The 23,856-nt window shown below is 36.0% G+C and overlaps 1 protein-coding gene across 1 annotated transcript in view; it reads left to right on the top strand.

Annotated features, from left to right (window-relative positions):
- LOC119529673 (eukaryotic translation initiation factor 4E) overlaps positions 1 to 21,939 on the top strand; it is a 52,125-nt gene extending 30,186 nt beyond the window's left edge. Inside the window, exons 3-7 of the mRNA XM_037830298.1 lie at positions 3,313 to 3,408; positions 6,343 to 6,406; positions 7,093 to 7,206; positions 8,546 to 8,685; positions 20,851 to 21,939. Coding sequence (XP_037686226.1) covers positions 3,313 to 3,408; positions 6,343 to 6,406; positions 7,093 to 7,206; positions 8,546 to 8,685; positions 20,851 to 20,965 — 529 coding nt within the window. The 3' untranslated portion in view covers positions 20,966 to 21,939. The remainder of the gene's footprint in view (positions 1 to 3,312; positions 3,409 to 6,342; positions 6,407 to 7,092; positions 7,207 to 8,545; positions 8,686 to 20,850) is intronic.
- Positions 21,940 to 23,856: the final 1,917 nt, after the last annotated feature.

Raw genomic sequence — 23,856 nt, 5'->3', positions numbered from 1 at the left:
CAGAACTAGCATGATGATAGGAGTGGAGAAAGTAGGAAAGTTCAGATATCTTAGGGAGAAATGACAGTATTTTATGATTGAATGTGAAGAGTAAGTTATCAGGGGTGACACCTAGGTTTTCTTATTTAGGCAGCAAGGTGAATGGTGATAGAACAGGTTTGGAAGGGGAGGTTAGATAAGACTAATTTTAGATATGTTAGGGTTGAGAATTCCATTTTTACTTAGATGACCCATATCTAGTATGTGGTTTGATGTGTGAGTCTAAAGCTCAGAAAGGAGAACTGGGCAAAAGATTGGCTTGAAATTTGTCAGAATATTGGTGGTAATTGAAGCCACAGTAGTCATTGAATTCTCTTAAGAAGTGAGTTGATGCACAACAGAGGCCTGGGAACCAGCATTTAGGAGACTTGTGTTGAAGAAGAATGCCTATGAAGGATATGATATATAAACCATGTAAATAGGAGAAAGTAGTGTTCATGGAAGCCATGAAAATGTTTTGTTTTAAGGAGGACTGGGTGTATGTGTCACCAAAAGGTCAAATAAAGCCAGGTCTTAAAATTTCCATTGAACAAGTGGAAAGTCCTTGCTAACTTAGGAAGAAGTTTTTTAGTAGATTGTGGATGATGAAAAAAAGGGTTGGAGTAGTTTGAAGAATGAATTGGAAATATACAAATGTATAGAGCAAGAACAGGCAACTTTGAAGTTGGGCTTTGAAAGAGAAAGGAGAGAGCTAGGGAATATGTAATCCAGAGGTTCATTGCTTTGTATTCAAGAGGCAGCAGGCAAGTTACAAGAGAAAAAGTTGAGATGAGTTTTCTTAGTTAATAGTTGTAGAAAGTTAAGTAGCAGTTCATTATATAGTTTTTCTCAATTCTATCCCACCCCTCCTCAGTATGTTTGTACTTTTACTTAATGTCTTTCTGGATTATATAATGAAAATTGACTTGAATTAACTGAAAACTGATGACGTGAAGAAGATGCCAACTCAGAATTATTCTAAGAATCTGGAAGAAGATAAATTGGAATTAACTGCTAGTGGTCCTTTTGAGTCTTTCAGTTCCTTTCATTGTCTTCTTTTCTTTTTCTTATTTAATTTGTTTTTTACCTCATAAGAGGCCCTGTGATCCAGAATGTGCTTCAGTGAGAAACAAATCAGTCCTCCAAACAATGGGGATTGTTAGCTTAGTGAGACATCAGAGGTCAAAATAGTCCATGAAGGATAAAATCCTTCCTCAGGAAAGAACTATACTAAATGTATTAGGTTGAACAGTTGATTAGTGGTTAGTTTTATATGGTTCAACTTATCAGTATTGCCACAACCCTTAGTGTAGTTTTTTTCAGTCTTTTCAGTGGTATCTTATAGAAGAGCTAACTGTGAAAACCTTCAAGCTGTCTGTGAACACAGTTTTTAGTGTTAACTGTTATTGTGGGAGAGAAGTAATCCAGGCAAAGGACCCTCACAGCTTGAATGAAATCTTCTAAGAAGAGATTCCTGAAACATGTCCTCATCAAGAAGCAAATTGATTAAATCTTAAAAATGGAGTCTTAAAATGAAGGCTTAAGTGTCTCTATAAATTTTACTTTTTGTGTAAAACAATAAATATTAAATAGAAAAATATTTTAGATTGCTTTATAGTTAAAATTTTTGGTAATTTCCTCATTTATTTTTCTAAATATTGTAGAATTTATTTTGCTTTCTTAAAAATAACAACTATAAGAAAGACTAAATGAACAGGGTACAATTTTTATAAAAGTTCTCTACTTTCCTCAACTATCCTCTCCTCTATTTTACTTTTCTTTACTCTCCAGAGAAGTAAATGTTAAATTTGTTTATTGTCTTCCATAAATTTTTATGCAAATGACCATATAATTGAGTTTTGTTTGTATATGCAGATTTTGCCTCATTATTTTAAACTACTGTATAGTTTTATATGAATATATAGTTGTGTATTTTCTAGGCTAACATTCATGGGTATATACTTTTTTCTCCTATTTACAAACAGTGCTGGAATGTACATCTTTATATAATATCAGTGTACACATGGAAATATATTTATAGGGTAAAATCTCAGATTTCCAGTGTTAAAACTACCTTTTAACAACCGTTATCCTCCTTCAACAGCTCAAGACTCTTAACAGTTTATAAGTTCCTGGTTTCCACACCTTTGCAAAGTGGTATCATCAGTCTTTTTGATTATTGCCCCAGTCTGGTCCCAAACTGATTGGTGAAAATAACTTATCTGTTTTTAATAGGCATTTATTTATTTTATTGAGGGCTTAAAACATTTTTTTTATTATGTGGATCATTTGTGGATTTTTTCTGTGGACAGTCTGTTTAGTTCTTTTGTCCATTTTTTTTCTTTTGAGTTATCTTTTCAAATTTATTTCCATACATTGTATATTAGAGATACCCACTCTGGGGGTGGGGGCATGGGGATTAAGTTGTAAATATTCAAATCATTTGTCTTTTAACATTATGAAATTACATGTTTTTTAGAGGTATTTGATTTTCATGTAGTCAAATACCGTTTTTTTCTGGATTGCCAAATGCATGAAAATTATCAAGTAGATGTTGAAACGCATCTCATTCTTATCTCTAACTATTGAGTGTTAATCATTGAGTTATGAAAATGTGTCTATTTGAAAATCTCTTCAGGATAGCATCTTTACTGATAGAAAATGGAATTTCCCATTGACTTTCCCTTGGTATGATAGTCTAGATAACATTGAATTTAATTCTACTAAATATTTCTTGGGATAATATAACCTGTTTAAATGTAACTTTTATCTTCATGGTACTAGAGTAAAAAATTTTTTTTAAAACAAGTATATACAAATGTATAGGAACTGCTGTTATGCATTATTTCAGAACTTAACTGTGGCAGCATTAGTCAATGAGTCCCTTTATTGAATTTTATTACTCTCCCAGTTGTGTGTTTGAGTAAATACACAATCATGTTTAATATTTTTCCCCATTTCTAACACTCCCATCTCTTTCTTGGCTAATAAATACCATTTTTTCCCTCTGAAAACGCAACTTTCTTGTCACATTCCTTTCTGCTTAAGTGCCTTTGCTTTGTTTTTATTAACTGTGCTTCATTATCTCTATCATCATAGCACTTAGCACACTGTAAATGTCTCTTTATTACATTTTTGTGAATTCCACTGATGAATGAGCCTGGCGGGGGGGGGGGGGTGGTCTCTAGGTGTAGCAGAGAATTTATTGTGTAATAGCCACAAAATAGAGAAAACTACCCATTATTTACCGTTGTAATACAACCACCATTTTTTTGACACTGTCTTCTGTTTTAGATGGGCGCTTTGGTTTTTTAAAAATGATAAAAGCAAAACTTGGCAAGCAAACCTTCGACTGATCTCTAAATTTGATACTGTTGAAGACTTTTGGGCGTAAGTAACTATTTTAGGATATTTACTTTTATTAGTCCTGTATACCGCTTTTGATGGTATAATTTCTGAGTTAACACCTGTGAGGCTATATCATTCATTAATCATCTTACCTTGTAGTCGATTCACAAAGTGAAGGGTAATGGTGAACAATGGGTCTTCATCTATGGAACTACCTTTTTTTGTTTGTCCATCTCCTCACAACTGTTTCACTTGGTGATTATTCTTCAGCAGGATTAGAAATTTTCAGTCTTGTCATCCTTTAGCCCCAAATAGTCTCTCTTCTTTGTCCCTAAGATAGCCTTCTTTTGGAAATCCTCCATATCCCCTAGAACTTTTGACTACTGGTTGGAACTTGCTTCCTTTACTGGTTGCCTGGATACGTTTGCCCCATAGTGGATATTCCACAGTGTTCTTAGGTCTCCATTTCTGCAGTCTCTTACTATTGAAACATCAGGGATTTCCTCCACCAGGGATTCTGAGATATTGAAGGCTACAATGCTCAAAATGCAGAGCTTGTCAAGAGAATGACAGTATCTGTGATCAAAGTTTATTAATTTATTTATGCTTTGTGATCAACTTCATGAAGGAGAGTTGATTTTTGTTATTTCATGTCAGATTTAACAAAAAGTTAAGACTTGTTGTCATAAGCCTTTGCATGACTTAAAATTGCAGTCTTTTTCAAGAGGTTTTGGATATTGATTCTCTAGAAATGAAGTTAGTTTTAGTGTGTCTTACTTACTTGGGGTAATATAAGAAAGATAAAACTTGTTAAAACACTTTTTAAACCAGCTTTCAATTACTGTGCAATTACCTAGATATTCTAATTTGTACATCTAGAACATTTCAGGATCATATACAGGCTGAACCAGTAATGCTTGTATGTTTTAATACAATCTGAGTGTATTTTGCCAACATAAAAGAAACATTGTAGTCAGAAAATTCAGATGCTTGCTTTTTAAGGGCAGAAATCGTATTCTTTATATCTCCAGTATTGGCCCCATAGTGTGTTATATGTATTTGAATTACTGAATAAAACAAAGCATAGAATAATTTGAGACCACTATAAATTATGAACTAACCACTTTGAGAGTAGTCACTTTCTATTAAAAGCAGTCTTTTTTTTTTTTTTTAAATAATAGAACTATATTTAAGTCCCACTGATTCATAGGCCTACTTATCTAGGATTATTCTGCTTTGCCTTCATCAAAACATCAAGTATATTTAAGAGCTCTAAATCTTAAGAGGTGTGTTTATTCAAGAGTTCTCTAAAACAAAATCTCTCCGCCTGGAGCTCTGTACCATTTTTTTCCTGAATCATGTTTGCATTTATCTAGTTTGTTTGGCTCTCACCAGTTCACAGAATTATATTTCTGACTGAGACTCAAACTGGAATGTGATCCCACACTGTAGTTATTGTGTAATCAGTGTCATTGCATAGTGGATTTTTATACAATTTAAAGATACAAAAGAATCCTTCAACTTCCCATAAATATTTAAGTCATTTAGGTATTTCTCACTGTTTTCTGGCAGAATTTGTGACAAACAACCACTGAGCCCTTTGGGTTTATCCATTATGTCTGTAGTCTTAGGGTTCTGTTTAAATGTGCCATTACATACTCTCATAGACTTACATTAAGAGACCTAAGAGCACCACGAAGGAGAAAGGAAACAATAAAAAGAAACATTAATCTTTTCTACCTTTTATGCCATTGAAGAAGGTCACTCTTACACTATCCATTCCTTTTTATGTCAGTGGTGGTGCTAATTCTATAGTCGCTGTCAATATATGGGCCTCTTATTGTCTAGTCATGGCTGTTAGTGATAATGTATGTTGAGAAGAGTAACTATTAGGTGGAGTGACTCGGCAAATCTTATTTGGTCTTATGCTATCTCATCCAAACTGCATTTGTTTAGTATTCTGTGGAATGTGATCCAAAGGATGCCAAATTATTTCTTAAGTCTGTTTGAAATATTCCTAGATTATGTTAAAATAGCACCAAGAGAACCTGACCAAGGATAATGGAATCATCGATGGTCTGTAGACAAAGAACATGATTTCTGTCACTTAATATTGGAGACTGACAAAGTGTTTTTACCCAGTTGCCAATTAAAAAAATTTTTTCTTGTTTTAAATTTATTTTTATCTATTTTTTTGTTTTGTTTATTTTTAAACTTTTTGCTTTTATTTTATTCCTCTTGTCAATTTTAAAGCAGTTTTACTAGAAGAAAGTACAGGAGGTCGTCTCTCTTTGGGCTAGTGAATATCTAAGTCATCCCAAATATTATTCTGTTACTTGGATAATTGTGTTTTAAAGTACAGATTCCAGGGTTCCACCTCATAATTAAGGGCTCTAAATCTTAAGAGGTAAGGCCTGGAACTGTATTTAAAAAAATATATTGCCCAAGTGATTATTGTGCCAACAGAGCAGTAACAGTCTTGTGGTATTCGGGAACCAACCATTGGTCTATTCTACTGTTGGATACCTCCAAGGATAATAATACTGACTTATTTCAGTCATGCAATCCTGATGGTTAGGAAGGTCAAATTGCTTTCTCTTGCTTTGTCTTTTGTGTATGTGTGAACAAACAAAACTGCTCATTATCCTCAAATTTTTAATCTATTGGAGTCATCTCTTTTATTATAGGTTTCTTATATATACATATATGCATTGAATTTACTACTATATTAAAAATATATTTTGTAACAGTAAAATCATTAAAAATATATTTTTTGAAAATAGTACATATTATCAGAAGTTGATTCTTGAACTGGCCATTATTAGCTTCTGTTTTGTCCCTTTCAGAAATTGACTCCATAGAAAGCAAGTAAAAAAACTTTTATCTGTGTTTATTTTTCATATTCTCTAAATATTTAAACACCTGAACTCTGCATTACGTATTCTGTGTTTATAATTGTTCTTTTCTTTTACCTAGTCTGTACAACCATATCCAGTTGTCTAGTAATTTAATGCCTGGCTGTGACTACTCACTTTTTAAGGTATGCTTAATTGGTGATTTTATATATTTATTGTAGGACTGGGCCATTCAGGTATTTATTAAGAAATCTTGCCATATACTAATTAATAGTTAATACTCCAGTGCGTGGGCTAGTAATTAAATTAGCTTTGCTAGTCTTTAGCGTAAGTAGATTTTATAGAAATTAAGTGAGAGTTTTACTCTATGAGCACATATTATGCTTGATTTCAAAGAGACCTTTGATTATCCAATCTAATCCCTTTATGTGTTTGAGGAGACTGAAATCCAGGGTTGGTCAGAGATTCTTAACCTGGAGTGCATAGGTCCTTCAAAGGTACAAGAAAGAGTTTTGCGAAGGGGCAGGATAGTGGGTCATTCATTAACTCTGAAATTGACAATTTTGAATGTATTTTTTTGGGTATAGAAGTGTACATAACTTGCCAAAGACATCTTTTACTCAAAATGTTAAGAATCTCCAAATTAAGTGAAAGCAAGTTTCATTAGTTAATAAGTAAGAAAGCCAGGCAATTCCATGCCTCTGACATTAAGTCCTGTGTGCTTTAAAACAAAACAAAACAAAACAATCAGCGCAGTTTTATGACGAGCAAAGTAAAAAGTTGACAGGGTTATTGTTTGCTGTTTCTAATGATTATCTCTCAAAGTCAGGGTAACAGCATTGTCTAGTACTGTTCTCTTCTAATTCTTTAGGATGGTATTGAGCCCATGTGGGAAGATGAAAAAAACAAAAGAGGAGGACGATGGCTAATTACATTGAACAAACAGCAGAGACGAAGTGACCTCGATCGCTTTTGGCTAGAGACAGTAAGGTTTTAAAATTATAAAGCAGTTTTAGAGGTATTTTTTTAATACTGAAACTCAAGTTACATTACATTTTATTTTGGTTACTTAATTGAAGAGGAGATAAGTATGCTTATTGTAGAAAATATAAGCCAGCAATTTTTTTGTTCTGTGATGTGAATCCTGTATATTTTGCATCTCCCTCTCCCCCCAGTACTACATCACAGATCAGATGTAAAGTGATTGGCAGTTGACTCTTTTGACAGGCTCGCCCCAGTCATTTCATTAACCTTGAAATTCTAGAATCCCACATTTTGTATGATTAGTGGTTTTACAGTCCTCTTTACAGCATCATTATTTATGCTACTAAACTTTTTAGATCACTGAAGCAAACAGTGAGATTGTTGCTTGATTCCATTCAACTTATGTATTGTGATGTAACCTGGAATTTTCATTTTAAAAGATATATTAAACATGAGATGATGGGACATTTTCTTTAAGCAGAGATTCTAAACCCCAGGCATCAAGGGGAGATTTCCTAGTATATTCTTCTTTGTATCTCTAGCACTTGGTACAGTGTCTGATTCATTAACACTTAAATATTTGAATGAGAGTTTTTTTTTAAAGATGAAAATTTGTCTTTGTGGGGAGACTTTCAATAAATAGTGTTTTGGAATTCCACATTAAAAAGAGCAAAAAAAAAGAAAAAGTCAGGGGGAACAACTATATACATAAATAGAATCTAGGCATTTAAAAAAATCAACTTAATTTAAACACTGAAGGGGAAAAAAATCCATGGAAATGCACAACACAAACAATGACCCCTAAGTTAAACCATGGACCATAGTTAATAGTACAGTTTATGAAAATGTGCTTTTATCAGTTGTAGCAAAGTTACCACCACAGTAGGGTGGATATGGGAATTCTGTATTTTATGCATGATTGCTGTATAAACCTACGATCTTTCTAATTAAAAAAAAAAAAAATCCCCATGATGTTGTATGTATCAATGGTTCTTTTTTGTCGCTGAATGGTCTTCCATAGTTTGTGTTATATAGTTTGTTTATTCATTTTTTTTTGGTTGCTGGACATTTTAGTCATTTTCAGTTTTCAGCTATTGTGCATAAAGCTACCAAGAATATTCAAATTAAAAAAAAATTGAAAACTACTGGGAGAAAAGGAATAACTAGTTGGAATAAATTCAAATATAACAAAATTAATAGTGACTAATGAAGAACAATATGCCCTTGTGAGAAAAATATCGTTTGTTTTTAATTCTGTATATGAGAGACATTTGCAGTCTAGTAAGCTACTCTTATAATTTAGTGAATGTAATTTGGGATTGGTTTTGTTTTTTAAAAAGCTGCTGTGCCTTATTGGAGAATCTTTTGATGACTACAGTGATGATGTATGTGGAGCTGTTGTTAATGTTAGAACTAAAGGTGATAAGATAGCAATATGGACTACTGAATGTGAAAACAGAGAAGCTGTTACACATATAGGGTAAGTTTTGCTGTTTACCTGCTTTTTTTTTCCCCCTATTAGCCCTCTCTATATTGCAAAACAGATTAATTACAGATTTTAATTTTTGAAATGCAACATCTGGGTAAGTTAAGAATATTTGCAGTATTTTGCTAGGACGCCATGCCGCCTTTGGAAGGCTCAGAGGAATCTCCTCTATGTTGGGGAAATGGAAAAACAATAAGCAAAACTATAACCACAATCTTGACTTTCTTCTTAAAGAAAGTTTTTCTCATTCCTCTTTTTAAACTATGAATTGTTCTCAACTGTTTATCTTGACATTCATTTCAGTTTTCAGAATTTCTTTTCTTCTGGAACTAATGTGCTGTTCTTTGTTTTTCTTTTTTAATCATATTTTTTATTGTAGAATATAACATGTATACATAGAAGTATAACTTTCCAAGTGCATTTTAACAAGTAGCAGTTGCTTTTTGAAGGATCTTCAAAATCTGGTGCTGTGAACTCAGGGCACTTCTGGCCTCCAGAACCCTCCAGGAGAGTGGCTGGAAGATCTCTGTCTCCCCATTCCTGGCTCTCCTCTCCTCTGGATTGGCTTTATCTCAGGCAGACCATCGCCATAGGAGGCAGCTTCAGGCCACTTCTGGCAGCTTACACCCCCCTTCCCAGTAGATCCTGCAAAAGTCCCAGGGAGGGAGGGGGCTTGTGGGAAGATGGCAGAGTAGGAAGCTCCAAGGATAGTCCCTCCACCAAAACAACTATTGAACTGGCAGGAACCATCTAAATCAACTATTTTGAAACTTGGGAGTATTGTGGAACACTGTGCAGTATTTGAGGAAGAGGATTGGGGTAAATATCAGGGAATTTCATCCTCTTCACAGTGGCTACTATACCCCATCCCCCCAGCCTTATGACTGTCAGCAGTGGGGGCTGGAGCCTGGGCTTCTGGTGCAGCTTGGTGGTGTCACAGTGGGCTTTATGGACCCAGGACTCCGAAATCTTGGGGTGTGTGTTCTGATCGCTGATCACTGCTTTTTTTTTTTTTTTTTTAATTCAATTTTATTGAGATGTTCACATAACATAGTCATCCACAGTGTACAATCAGTTGTTCACAGTACCATTATATAGTTGTGCATTCACCACCATAATCAGTTTTTGAACATTTTCATCACCATACACAAAAAAGATTAAGAATAAAAGTTAAAGTAGAAAAGAACACCCAAAACATCTCATATTCCCTGTCACTACCTATTATTCATTTATTTTTGTCCTTGTTTCTCTATTCATCTGTCCAAACATTGGATAAAGGGAGTGGGAGCCACAAAGTTTTCACAATCATGCGGTCATACGGTATAAGGTACATAGTTATACAATCATCTTCAAGAATAAAGGCCTACTGGGTTGCAGTTCAGCAGTTTCAGGAATTTCCTTCCAGCTATTCCAATACACTAAAAACTAAAAAGAGATATCTATGCGATGCATGAGAATAACCTCCAGAATGAACTCTTGACTCTATGTGAGATGTCTCAGCCATTGAAACTTTGTTTCCTTTATCTTCCCCCTTTTGGTCCGAGAAGGCTTTCTCAATCCCATGGTGCCAAGACCAAGCTCATCCCCACGAGTTATGTCCCACATTGCGAAGGATGTGCCATTCTCTGAATTGCCTGCTGGGCTAGCATCTGACTGCCATTCAGAAATGTCACACTGCCCTTCATGGCCAGGTGGTTTCGTGGTCTGGAATATATTGAGCTGAGTCTGGTACACATACATGAGCTCCAGCATGGCAACATGTTCTAGATGAAATATAATCATGCGGGGAGCAAAAGTAAAGTTGGAGACATTGACATCATCAATGTGGATCCACAAAGGAAAGCGTAGGACCTAGAGTGAGAGGATCAGGGCTGTGAATGAATTGGTCACTGCTGTGGGTCCTCTTCTTAGGCTAATGGAACAGGTGCTGAATTTCCTGTTTGGAGGTGAAAAGGTTCTCAGGACAGTTGATGGAATATCTTCAAGAAACTTGATAACCACATCAGCCACATTCCAAATAAAAATTCATTAACTGAATGACCTGATCCTCCTTAATAGATGGCTCAGTCCCCACATGGTCCAGGAGCTTGTAGATGACAACTACAAATAAAGCTATTGTTTCCAGCCCTCCTTCAAACTAGAGATCCACACCCCCCAGTTCAACCAGGCAAACTACAAGGTCTTCAGTTTTCTCCACAATGCTGCTCAGGTCAGTCTGCTGGGACAGGTTGGATGCCGTCTGCAGAATGTGGACTGTTGTTAGCACAGTCTCTTCCTTACTGAATTGAGCAGTAAGGGCCCCAAGTGCTTCTTGGGATGCCAGAGGAAGGGAAGGCCATAGCCACTTTCAACTTTAACTGTGTGGTAGATCTGGTTAACAGATGAGTTTTCAGTGACACAGCTGGACTTGGCAGTGTAGAAAAGGGAATACATGGTTGGGATCGAGGTTAGATTTAATGAAGGTGCATGCTTTCTTTATATCTGGCACTTGGGCACCCAAGACTGCGGGGTCTCATTATGGAGTAGAATACATTGCAGATTTGTGAAGGGGTGTCAAAGGCTTTTAGTCTTTCCACGTCAAGCTTGCTAAGATAGTGAGTAGACATCAGGGCTAGGTGCTGGCTGTGATTGTCAGGGCCAACAGGAAGGGAGTGCTTGAAACCAGTGGCATCATTTCTCCAAGCAGGTCTGCTTACCTTCTTCTGACAATATTAAAATAACTAAAGGCAGAAGTAATTTTGTCTATAGCTTTAGAAATACTTGGCTTTTTTTTTCCCCCAACATCAGTGTTAACTATGATTTTCTTGACACTACTTTTACATTAGTAAAGTTTGACTTTAAAATAAGCATTAAAAAGTTTGGTTTGATTCTTTGCATGGGATTTTTCTCCCATGAACATAGTTCCTCTCTGTGTCTAAAGGTATAGACATTTTCTAGGTTTCTTTTTACACAGGGGGTTTCTGTAAGAAAAAGGAATTAATTGTAGATTTGCCATTGTATTCCTAATCTGTTGGTCAGCATCAAAACTTGTTGATTGTGGGAGTTTCACAATTTTTTGAAAGCAAGTTATTTTTTAACTGAATTTCTTTCCTCTGAAAGTTTTGTATTTGTGTCAATATTTTATAAATTTTTCAAATTTGTAACATTTTGACTTCATTTTCAAGGAAAGATTTTTTTACCATCCCCAGTTTGCGTGGCTTGGAACACTTGCTATCTGGAGTTTCTAATGGTTGAAGTATAATTGAAAGGAATCTATTGCATTGTAAACCCATAACTGTAAATCTCACAGTAATTATAACTTACCAAAAAATTATTTTTAGACACCTGACTAGGCAGACTGTAGTAAAATCTTCTGTCTTCTGGAGACCATGAATGAAAAAACAACCCTAGTGTCATGTAGGAAAATTTTTATTTGATTCCCTCTATTTTTATTTGATTCTGTTGCTTATTTCTTAAATTTTGTCATTTTCCATAGAATGAAGATTAACATTACTATGTTGACCTATGAGGCCTTCTGTGATCTGTCCTTAAGATATCTTAAAGTAGCCTTATTTTTCATGTTCACTTTCTTTATGAAACATGTAGCCACACAGCTTTTTTGTTATTAGCCATTGGATGAGCTTCCTTCTCTTAGCCTTGTACAGTTTTTTTTTTTTTGTCCTGCTTCCAATATGTCATTTATTACATTCTTTTATTTTTTTATTATTATTTTTTGAATCTTCATTTTATTGAGATATATTCACATACCATGCAGTCATACAAAACAAATCGCACTTTCGATTTTTCACAGTACCATTACATAGTTGTACATTCATCACCTAAATCAATCCCTGACACCTTCATTAGCACACACACAAAAATAACAAGAATAATAATTAGAGTGAAAAAGAGCAATTGAAGTAAAAAAGAACACTGGGTACCTTTATCTGTTTGTTTCCTTCCCCTATTTTTCTACTCATCCATCCATAAACTAGACAAAGTAGAGTGTGGTCCTTATGGCTTTCCCAATCCCATTGTCACCCCTCATAAGCTACATTTTTATACAACTGTCTTCGAGATTCATGGGTTCTGGGTTGTAGTTTCATAGTTTCAGGTATCCACCACCAGCTACCCCAATTCTTTAGAACCTAAAAAGGGTTGTCTAAAGTGTGCATAAGAGTGCCCACCAGAGTGACCTCTTGGCTCCTTTTGGAATCTCTCTGCTACTAAAGCTTATTTCATTTCCTTTCACATCCCCCTTTTGGTCAAGAAGATGTTCTCCGTCCCATGATGCCAGGTCTACATTCCTCCCTGGGACTCATATTCCACATTGCCAGGGAGATTCAGTCCCCTGGGTGTCTGATCCCAAGTAAGGGGAGGGCAGTGATTTCACCTTTCAAGTTGGCTTAGCTAGAGAGAGAGGGCCACATCTGAGCAACAAAGAGGCATTCGGGAGGAGGCTCTTAGGCACAATTATAGGGAGGCCTAGCCTCTCCTTTGCAGCAACTGTCTTCCCAAGGGTAAAACCTATGGTAGAGGGCTCAACCCATCAAACCACCAGTCCCCTATATCTGTGGTCATGTTAGCAACCATCGAGGTGGGGTAGGCCAATACCCCTGCATTCTCCACAGGCTCCTCAAGGGGGCACTACATCTTTTTTTCCTTGTTTTTCTTTTTTTTTTTTTTTAACTTTCCTTTCTTTTTTAAATCAACTGTATGGAAAAAAAGTTAAAAAGAAAACAAACATACAATAAAAGAACATTTCAAAGAGACCATAACAAGGGAGTAAGAAAAAGACAACTAACCTAAGATAACTGCTTAACTTCCAACATGTTCCTACTTTACCCCAAGAAAGTTACATAATATAGCAACATTTCTGTGAACTTGTTCCTACTATATCCATCAGAAATTAACAGACCGTAGTCGTTCCTGGGCATCCCCAGAACGTTAAATAGCTTATCTGTTCTTCTTGGATTATTGTTCCCCCTTCCTTAATTGCTCTCTATTGCTAGTTCCCCTACATTCTACATTATAAACCATTTGTTTTACATTTTTCAAAGTTCACATTAGTGGTAGCATATAATATTTCTCTTTTTGTGCCTGGCTTATTTCGCTCAGCATTATGTCTTCAAGGTTCTTCCATGTTGTCATATGTTTCACGAGATTGTTCCTTCTTACTGCCGTGTAGTATTCCGTCGTGTGTATATACCACATTTTCTTTATCCACTCATCTGTTGAAGGACGTTTGGGTTGTTTCCATCTCTTGGCAATTGTGAATAATGCTGCTATGAACATTGCCGTGCAGATATCTGTTCGTGTCACTGCTTTCCGACCTTCCGGGTATATACCGAGAAGTGCAATCGCAGGATTGAATGGTAACTCTATATCTAGTTTTCTAAGGAACTGCGAGACTGACTTCCAGAGTGGCTGAACCATTATACAGTCCCACCAACAATGAATAAGAGTTCCAATTTCTCCACATCCCCTCCAGCATTTGTAGTTTCCTGTTTGTTTAATGGCAGCCATTCTAACCGGTGTTAGATGGTATCTCATTGTGGTCTTAATTTGCATCTCTCTAATAGCTAGTGAAGCTGAACATTTTTTCATGTGTTTCTTGGCCATTTGTATTTCCTCTTCAGAGAACTGTCCTTTCATATCTTTTGCCCATTTTATAATTGGGCGGTCTGTACTATTGTCATTGAGTTGTAGGATTTCTTTATATATGCAAGATATCAGTCTTTTGTCAGATACATGGTTTCCAAAAATTTTTTCCCATTGAGTTGGCTGCCTCTTTACCTTTTTGAGAAATTCCTTTGAGGTGCAGAAACTTCTAAGCTTGTGGAGTTCCCATTTATCTATTTTTTCTTTTGTTGCTTGGGCTTTGGGTGTAAAGTCTAGGAAGTGGCCGCCTAATACAAGGTCTTGAAGATGTTTTCCTACATTATCTTCTAGGAGTTTTATGGTACTTTCTTTTATATTGAGATCTTTCATCCATTTTAAGTTAATTTTTGTGTAGGGTGTGAGGTAGGGGTCCTCTTTCATTCTTTTGGATATGGATATCCAACTCTCCCAGCCCCATTTGTTGAAAAGACCATTATGACTCAGTTCAGTGACTTTGGGGGCCTTATCAAAGATCAGTCGGCCATAGATCTGAGGGTCTATCTCTGAGTTCTCAATTCGATTCCATTGATCTGTATGTCTATCTTTGTGCCAGTACCATGCTGTTTTGGCAACTGTGGCTTTATAATAAGCTTCAAAGTCAGGGAGTGTAAGTCCTCCCACTTCGTTTTTCTTTTTTAGAGTGTCTTTAGCAATTCGAGGCATCTTCCCTTTGCAAATAAATTTGATAACTAGCTTTTCCAAGTCTGCAAAGTAGGTTGTTGGAATTTTGATTGGGATTGCATTGAATCTGTAGATGAGTTTGGGTAGAATTGACATCTTAATGACATTTAGTCTTCCTATCCATGAACATGGAATATTTTTCCATCTTTTAAGGTCCCCTTCTATTGCTTTTAGTAGAGTTATGTCGTTTTCTTTGTATAGGTCTTTTACATCTTTGGTTAAGTTTATTCCTAGGTACTTGATTTTTTTAGTTGCTGTTGAAAATGGTATCTTTTTCTTGAGTGTCTCTTCAGTTTGTTCATTTCTAGCATATAGAAACATTACTGACTTATGTGCATTAATCTTGTATCCCGCTACTTTGCTAAATTTATTAGCTCTAGTAGCTGTATCGTCGATTTCTCAGGGTTTGCTAGATATAAGATCATATCATCTGCAAACAATGACAGTTTTACTTCTTCTTTTCCAATTTGGATGCCTTTTCTTTCTTTGTCTTGCCGGATTGCGCTGGCTAGCACTTCCAGCACAATGTTGAATAACAGTGGTGATAGCGGGCATCCTTGTCTTGTTCTTGATCTTAGAGGGAAGGCTTTCAGTCTCTCACCATTGAGTACTATGCTGGCTGTGGGTTTTTCATATATGCTCTTTATCATGTTGAAGAAGTTTCCTTCAATTCCTACCTTTTGAAGTGTTTTTATCAAAAACGGATGTTGGATTTTGTCAGAAGCTTTTTCAGCATGTATTGAGATGATCAATTGATTTTTCCCGTTTGACTTGTTAATGTGTTGTAATACATTGATTGATTTTCTTATGTTGAACCATCCTTGCATGCCTGGAATGAACTCCACTTGGTCATGGTGTATGATTTTTTTAATGTGTCTTTGGATTCGATTTGCAAGTATTTTGTTGAGGATTTTGGCATCTGTATTCACTAGGGAGATTGGCTGGTAGTTTTCCTTTTTTGTAGCATCTTTGCCTGGTTTTGGTATTAGATTGATGTTAGCTTCATAAAATGAGTTAGGTAGTGTTCCATTTTCTTCAATGTTTTGAAAGAGTTTGAGTAAGATTGGTGTCAGTTCTTTCTGGAAAGTTTGGTAGAATTCCCCTGTGAAGCCATCTGGCCCTGGGCATTTATTTGTGGGAAGATTTTTGATGACTGATTGGATCTCTTTGCTTGTGATGGGTTGGTTGAGGTCTTCTATTTCTTCTCTGGTCAGTCTAGGTTGTTCATATGTTTCCAGGAAATTGTCCATTTCTTCTACATTATCCAGTTTGTTGCCATACAGTTGTTCATAGTATCCTCTCATAATTTTTTTAATTTCTTCAGGATCTGCAGTTATGTCACCTTTTTCATTCATTATTTTGTTTATATGGGTCTTCTCTCTTTTTGATTTTGTCAGTCTAGCTACGGGCTTGTCAATCTTGTTGATCTTCTCAAAGAACCAACTTTTGGTGATATTTATCCTCTCTATTGTTTTTTTGTTCTCTATGTCATTTATTTCTGCTTTAATCCTTGTTATTTCTTTTCTTCTACTTGGTTTAGGATTGGTTTGCTGTTCATTTTCTAGCTTCTTCAGTTGATCCATTAGTTCTTTGATTTTGGCTCTTTCTTCCTTTTTAATATATGTGTTTAGTGCTATAAATTTCCCCCTTAGCACTGCTTTTGCTGCATCCCATAGGTTTTGGTATGTTGTGTTCTCATTTTCATTCGTCTCTGTATATTTAGCAATTTCTCTTGCTATTTCTTCTTTAACCCACTGATTGTTTAGGAGTGTGTTGTTTAACCTCCAGGTCTTTGTGAATTTTCTAAGTCTCTGATGGTTATTGACTTCTAATTGTATTCCATTGTGGTCAGAGAATGTGCTTTGAATAATTTCAATCTTTTTAAATTTATTGAGGCTTGTTTTATGTCCCAGCATATGATCTATTCTGGAGAAAGTTCCATGAGCAGTAGAGAAGTGTGTGTATCCTGGTGGTTTGGGATGTAATGTCCTGTATATGTCTGTTAAATCTAATTCATTTATCAGATTGTTTAAGTTTTCAGTTTCCTTATTGGTCTTCTGTCTGGTTGATCTATCTATAGGAGAGAGTGATGTGTTGAAGTCTCCCACAATTATTGTGGAAACATCAATTGTTTCCTTTAGTTTTGCCAGTGTTTCTCTCATGTAATTTGTGGCACCTTGATTGGGTGCATAAACATTTATGATTGTTATTTCTTCTTGTTGAATTGCCCCTTTTATTAGTATGTAGTGGCCTTCTTTGTCTCTCAAAACATCCCTGCATTTGAAGTCTATTTTATCTGAGATTAATATTGCTACACCTGCTTTCTTTTGGCTGTAGCTTGCATGAAATATTTTTTTCCATCCTTCACTTTCAGTTTCTTTGTGTCCCTGTGTCTAAGATGAGTCTGTTGTATGCAACATATTGATGGTTCATTTTTTTTGATCCATTCTGCGAATCTGTATCTTTTAATTGGGGAGTTTAATCCATTTACATTCAACGTTATAACCGTGAAGGCATTTCTTGAATCGGCCATCTTATCCTTTGGTTTATGTTTGCCATATTTTTCCCCTCTCTCTGTTAATATCCTTTATTGTACCCATACCGAACCTCTTTAGTACTGAAGTTTTCTCCAAGTCTCTCTGTCCTGTCTTTGTTTCTCTGTCTGTAGGGCTCCCTTTAGTATCTCCAGTAGGGCAGGTCTCTTGTTAGCAAATTCTCTCAGCATTTGTTTGTCTGTGAAAAATTTAAGCTCTCCCTCAAATTTGAAGGAGAGCTTTGCTGGATAAAGTATTCTTGGCTGGAAATGTTTCTCACTCAGAATTTTAAATATATCGTGCCACTGCCTTCTTGCCTCCATGGTGGCTGCTGAGTAGTCACTACTTAGTCTTATGCTGTTTCCTTTGTATGTGGTGAATTGCTTTTCTCTTGCTGCTTTCAGAACTTGCTCCTTCTCTTCTGTGTTTGACAGTGTGATCAGTATATGTCTCGGAGTGGGTTTATTTGGATTTATTCTATTTGGAGTTCGCTGAGCATTTATGATTTGTGTATTTATGTTTTTTAGAAGATTTGGGAAGTTTTCCCCAACAATTTCTGTGAATACTCTTCCTAGACCTTTACCCTTTTCTTCCCCTTCTGGAACACCAATGAGTCTTATATTCGGACGTTTCATATTATCTATCATATCCCTGAGGTCCGTTTCGATTTTTTCAATTTTTTTCCCCATTCTTTCTTTTATGCTTTCATTTTCCATTCTGTCATCTTCCAGGTCACTGATTCGTTGTTCAACTTCCTCTAGTCTTGTACTATGAGTGTCCAGAATCTTTTTAATTTGGTCAGCAGTTTCTTTAATTTCCATAAGATCATCCTTTTTTTTATTTAGTCTTGCCATGTCTTCTTTATGCTCTTCTAGGGTCTTCTTGATCTCCTTTGTATCCTGTACTATGGTCTCATTGTTCATCTTTAGTTCTTTGAGTAGCTGCTCTAGGTGCTGTGTCTCTTCCGATCTTTTGATTTGGGTGCTTGGGCTTGGGTTATCCATATCGTCTGGTTTTTTCATATGCTTTATAATTTTCTGTTGTTTTTGGCCTCGTGGCATTTGCTGAACTTGATAGGATTCTTTTAGGATTTGTAGACCAATTGAAGTCCTTATCTCTAATTTATCAGATCTACAGCTTCGTGGAGTACACTTTCTCTAACTAACCAGCAGGTGGCATCCACTAGCCACCTGTTCTCCACAAGCCAGTTCTCCCCTGCTTAGCCTTTGTGGTGAGTGGGGGAGTGAGTCTTGTGGGGTCCAATTGGTGTACCAAGCTTGCATGTGTAGTTGATGTTGCCCGCCCTGTATATGGGGCGTGTTTCTGGGCAGTCAGGGAGGGGGGGTGGCTCTAACAATCAAATCTCCCTGGTGATCCTAGAGTTTTAAAGGTGCTGCAGTAGTCTAATCCTTCAGTTCAGTCCTGCCACAGTTTGTCTCTGCCACTGACCCACAAGTCCTTGGTATTGGTGTATGGCTCCTGAGACTTGCAAGTGGGCCCCTCTTCCAGGCTGTGCACCCCGGGTCCTCTGTTGAGGGATGACTGTGCTATGTCACAGGTGAGTGCCGTCTCCCCCCGGGCAGTTCTGGGCTGCTGGGCTGTGTAGGGAGGCTCCCAGTCTGCTGAAATGATGGCTGAATGGGGCTTTGTTAATTCACACTGCTCCACCTTCCCAACTCTGGGACAATCAGCTGAGGTTGCAGGGAAGGCTAATGTCCACACCCAGTTTTGTGGTGTGTGCCTGTTATTTGAAGTGCTTCCTTCACACTGGGTTGTCTGGGGCAGCTCTGGGCTATGGGGCTGGCGATGGGCAGGAGTGTTTCCTGTCCACCAGGATGATGGCTGTGAGCAGACACCCCCCTTTTCTTGGGAAGTTGTGGTGTTTAGTGAATTTTCTCAGCCACTGGATTATTGCCTTTTGTCTCAGAGCTCTCTTAGTTCTGCTCTTGTCTTGATTTGCCCAAATTGCAAGTCTTTGAAGCTTTCTGTATTGGCCTTCTTAGAGTAATTATTTTAGAAAAAGAAAGAAGGATTAAAAAAAAGGGCTCTCCTCAGAGATCTAATGGGTTATTGAAATGCTAAGAGACAAAGCAATTAGGGCCATTAAGGAAAGGTCCACAGGGCAGAGAGATCAGCTTTTCTTCGGGATTTGCATATGAGCCTCAGGGCCTGAGCTCTGCCCTTCCCCTTTCTATGTTCACCAGAACTCCAAAAATCCTCCGCTTTTATTTTGGAGTTTTTCGTGGTGTTTTTTTCTATGCCTGTCTCCTCTCTGCTGGGCTGGCTGCTCTCAGATTCTCTGGTGTCTGGTCTCAGTCTATCTATGGTTGGAGTTTGGATCAGTAGAATGAGTTTCCTATAAGTGCTGCCACTGCAGTTCTCCCTTCTCCTTCCCGGAGCTGACAGCACCTCCTCCCACGGGACTGAGCCTGGCAGGGAGGGGTGCAGGTCCCCTGGCCACAAAACTTACAGATTTCGCTGATCTCAGCAGTTCCACATTTTCATGAGTGTTGTATGAAGTATGCCCAAAGTCAGATTGCTCTGTGGCGTCCAGTCCACGCAGTTCCTGGTTTTCTACCTACTTTCCTGGAGGAGTAACTAAAACATACAGCTCACCAGTCCACCATCTTGCCCCGCCCTCTACCAGCCTTGTGCTTTTGACCTCATAACTTTCAAAGAGTAGCTTACCTGTTATACAATATCACATACTTACTATGCTTACTCTTTATGGCACTCATCACATTTCATTCTTAATATAAGTCACAACCTACTTAAGAGTTAACGTGTAAGACAAATTTTGTATGTTCTTAATTATCCTGAAAATATAAATCCTGCTCAAAGCGTTTAATTTTGTATGCTATCTTGTTAGTAATAGATATAGTTAATGTAATTGTGCAGTAATATATAGTATTTAGTACAGTTCATATGTAAAATATAACAATAGTATTTTAGATTATGTATCAGCAATCAAAGAGTTAAAAGAGATGTTTGCATGTAGTTGATTTTGTCGAGTATGCATGTGTGCATGTGATAGAGCTACACCATATGTATCTGTATGTATTTGTGTTTATTTGATCATGTTTCCTCTTACTAGACCATGAACCCAGGGATTGTCCCTGTTTTGCTTAATATTGTTTTTTTTGCTTAGTATTGTTTTATAAATAATTATCACAATACTTGATACGTAGCAGACTTGCAAACATTAGTTAAGTGATTAACCAAGATTGTTGTGAAAAGGGTATGTGCTTTATTTCAGGTATTTTTTACATATGAGGACTAATGGCTAACTTTTCTTCTTTTTTAGGAGGGTATACAAGGAAAGGTTAGGACTTCCTCCAAAGATAGTGATTGGTTATCAGTCCCATGCAGACACAGCTACTAAGAGCGGCTCCACCACTAAAAATAGGTTTGTTGTTTAAGAAGACACCTTCTGAGTATTCTCATAGGAGACTGCGTCAAGCAATCGAGATTTGGGAGCTGAACCAAAGCCTCTTCAAAAGCAGAGTGGACTGCATTTAAATTTGATTTCCATCTAAATGTTGCTAAGATATAAGAGAAGTCTCATTCGCCTTTGTCTTGTACTTCTGTGTTCATATATTATTATTATTTTTTTTAATTTTGGCTAGCATATCCACTACCTAATCAAAGAATTACAGTACACATCATCCCCAGAATCCATAAATGTGTTCTTGGCCCACTCTGTAATAGCTTAGTAGAATTATATTACAAACACATTTACCCATCCACTATATTCAAAAAAGAACTTGGCATTTCTATACCTTAAAGGAAAAAAAATTCAATGTTCCATTGTATGCAGGAGCATATTTTGCTGGTTTGGAAGAATATGATGCATACAGTTTTCTAGCAATTTTCTTTGTTTCTTTTTACAGCATTGTCTTTGCTGTACTCTTGCTGATGGCTGCTAGATTTTAATTTATTTGTTTCCCTACTTGATAACATTAGTGATTCTGATTTCAGTTATTCATTTTGTTTTGCTTTTGTTTTTTTCTTCATGTAACATTGGTGAAGGATCCAGGAATATGACACAAAGGTGGAATAAACATTAATTTGTGCATTCTTTGGTAATTTTTTTGTTTTTTTTTGTAACTACAAAGCTTTGCTACAAATTTATGCGTTTCATTCAAATCAGTGATCTATGTTTGTGTGATTTCCTAAACATAATTGTGGATTTTTAAAAATGTAACATCATAATTACATTCCTAACTAGAATTAGAATGTCTGTTTTTGTATCTTTATGCTGTATTTTAACACTTTGTATTACGTAGGTTATTTTGCTTTGGTTAAAATGGCTCAAGTAGAGAAGCGGTCCCGTTCATATTAAGACAGTGTACAAAACTGTAAATAAAATGTGTACAGTGAATTGCCTTTCAGACAACTAGATTTGTCCTTTTATTTCTCCATCTCTGTAGAAGGAATATGTACCTCTTATTGCAAGGCAGTCTCTCTTGTGTCTTCTCTTGTAGTGTTTTCCATGTGAACAGCATAAGTTTGGAGCACTAGTTTGATTATTATGTTTATTAAAATTTTAAATAAATTGAATAGGTAGCATCATATATGGAATTAAATTGATGTGGCCATCTTTGTCTTTTATAAACTAAGGCACAGTCATTTAGTCTAGGTAAATAATGTATTACTCTATTAATATGTTAAAACTCTTCTAAGATTGGGTTCTTGATGTATCACCATTTAATTTAACAGCAGTTGAAAAATTTGGTTGCTGAATTGAGGTATTCTTATGTAAGTGTCAAAATGATGGCACAGGGAAAGAGTAGAGGTGTTTGGAGGTATATGCGGTAAGAATTTACTTAGTGCTGCTGTCTAACAGAATGGGATAAATGGATTGGAAAATTGAGGTTTATATTGGTATATTGGTGCAGTATAGTTTTATGTAAGCTTGATAACTTGACTTACTCTTTATAGATATCATTTGAAAACAAACGAGCAATTTTTGTCTATAATACATAATTGTATATTTCACATCCTGTGAAATGAAAAATGGCTATAGAGAAAAGTTGGTAAGCTGAACTATAGGTTGCAGGATGAAAATCATTAGTTGAGAGGAAAATTTGTCTTTAAATGTTATGAATTGATCATTTAAAAACTGATAAACTTGTCAAAGATCCTGTATAAAATAAACATGAAATTAATGATTGATTTTATTGCAGAATTTTAAAACAGTTTAAAGACTGCCTTCTGAGTGATACCAGTGCCAGCCATTTTCCCAGGGTTTGGGAGCCGGGAATGATAAATTACTCTGAATCACTTTTGACAGTTGCCATTTAGGTGTCACAATGACTTCCACCTTCACATGACTTCTTAAGCAACTTTTCTAAAAAATAAGATTAGACTGTACATGTTTTTCTAACTTAAAACTCTTTTCTCCTCTGTTCAACAGGATATTATGAATAAATATATTTTCGTATCAGAGAATTGAAATAATTTCTTATGGATGAATAGTAATAGTATTTCATTATAGGGGTGTAATATATTTCATTTAACCACATTTATTACTAATTTTCTCAATTCTAAAGAATTTTAGGCAAGTTATATAAGAACTAAATAAATAAGTAAACACCTTATATATAGTATGTTTACTGTATGCTAGGCAGTGTCCAAGAACTTTAAATGCAAATTAACCTTCAAATAGTTCTTTGAGGTGAGTGCTGTTATCCCCGTTTTATAGGTGAAGAAACAACCTTAGTATTTTAAGTAACTTTACAAGTTGTAGATGGCTGTGTGGATTTGAATTTTGGAAATTTGGTCCTAGTAGGATAGCACCTGTCTGAAAAGCTACAGTAAATCAGATTGCAGTCAGCTTATGGGTTAGTCATATAAACATTTCTCCTTTTGATTTCATTTGGTAATGAAGCTTATAATAAATAGAGATTTCTCTTCACTCTCTATATTAGCAACCAACTGAAGTAGTCATTTGGGGAATTTTGAAAACAAGTAAGCAAAGGAAGAGGAGTTCATGGGAGTATAGGTTAAATGAATATTTTCATATACTATTTTAAGTATATTCTAAGTTGTCTTCTAGATAATGACAACATTAAGTTTTTAAGTTGATAGGAATTGAGATTCTTACTTGCTGAAGTTGCATTCAGAATGTGACAATGAAATGTTTTACATTTTAAAACTAGAAATAGCTAATGAAAAGTCTCCATGCCACCTCTTTTCTAATTGTTTCTAATGGATTATGTTCATTCTTGAGTAGCCAAATAAAAAAAGAAAACAAAACAAACAAAACCCAAAACCTCTACTTTCTTACTTGGAATCAGACCATTTTTAT

This window comes from Choloepus didactylus, chromosome 3, assembly GCF_015220235.1.
Source record: "Choloepus didactylus isolate mChoDid1 chromosome 3, mChoDid1.pri, whole genome shotgun sequence".
Lineage (NCBI taxonomy): Eukaryota > Metazoa > Chordata > Mammalia > Pilosa > Megalonychidae > Choloepus > Choloepus didactylus.
The sequence above is the reverse complement of the archived record's forward strand: the minus strand, read 5'-3'. Positions and strand labels throughout refer to the sequence as shown.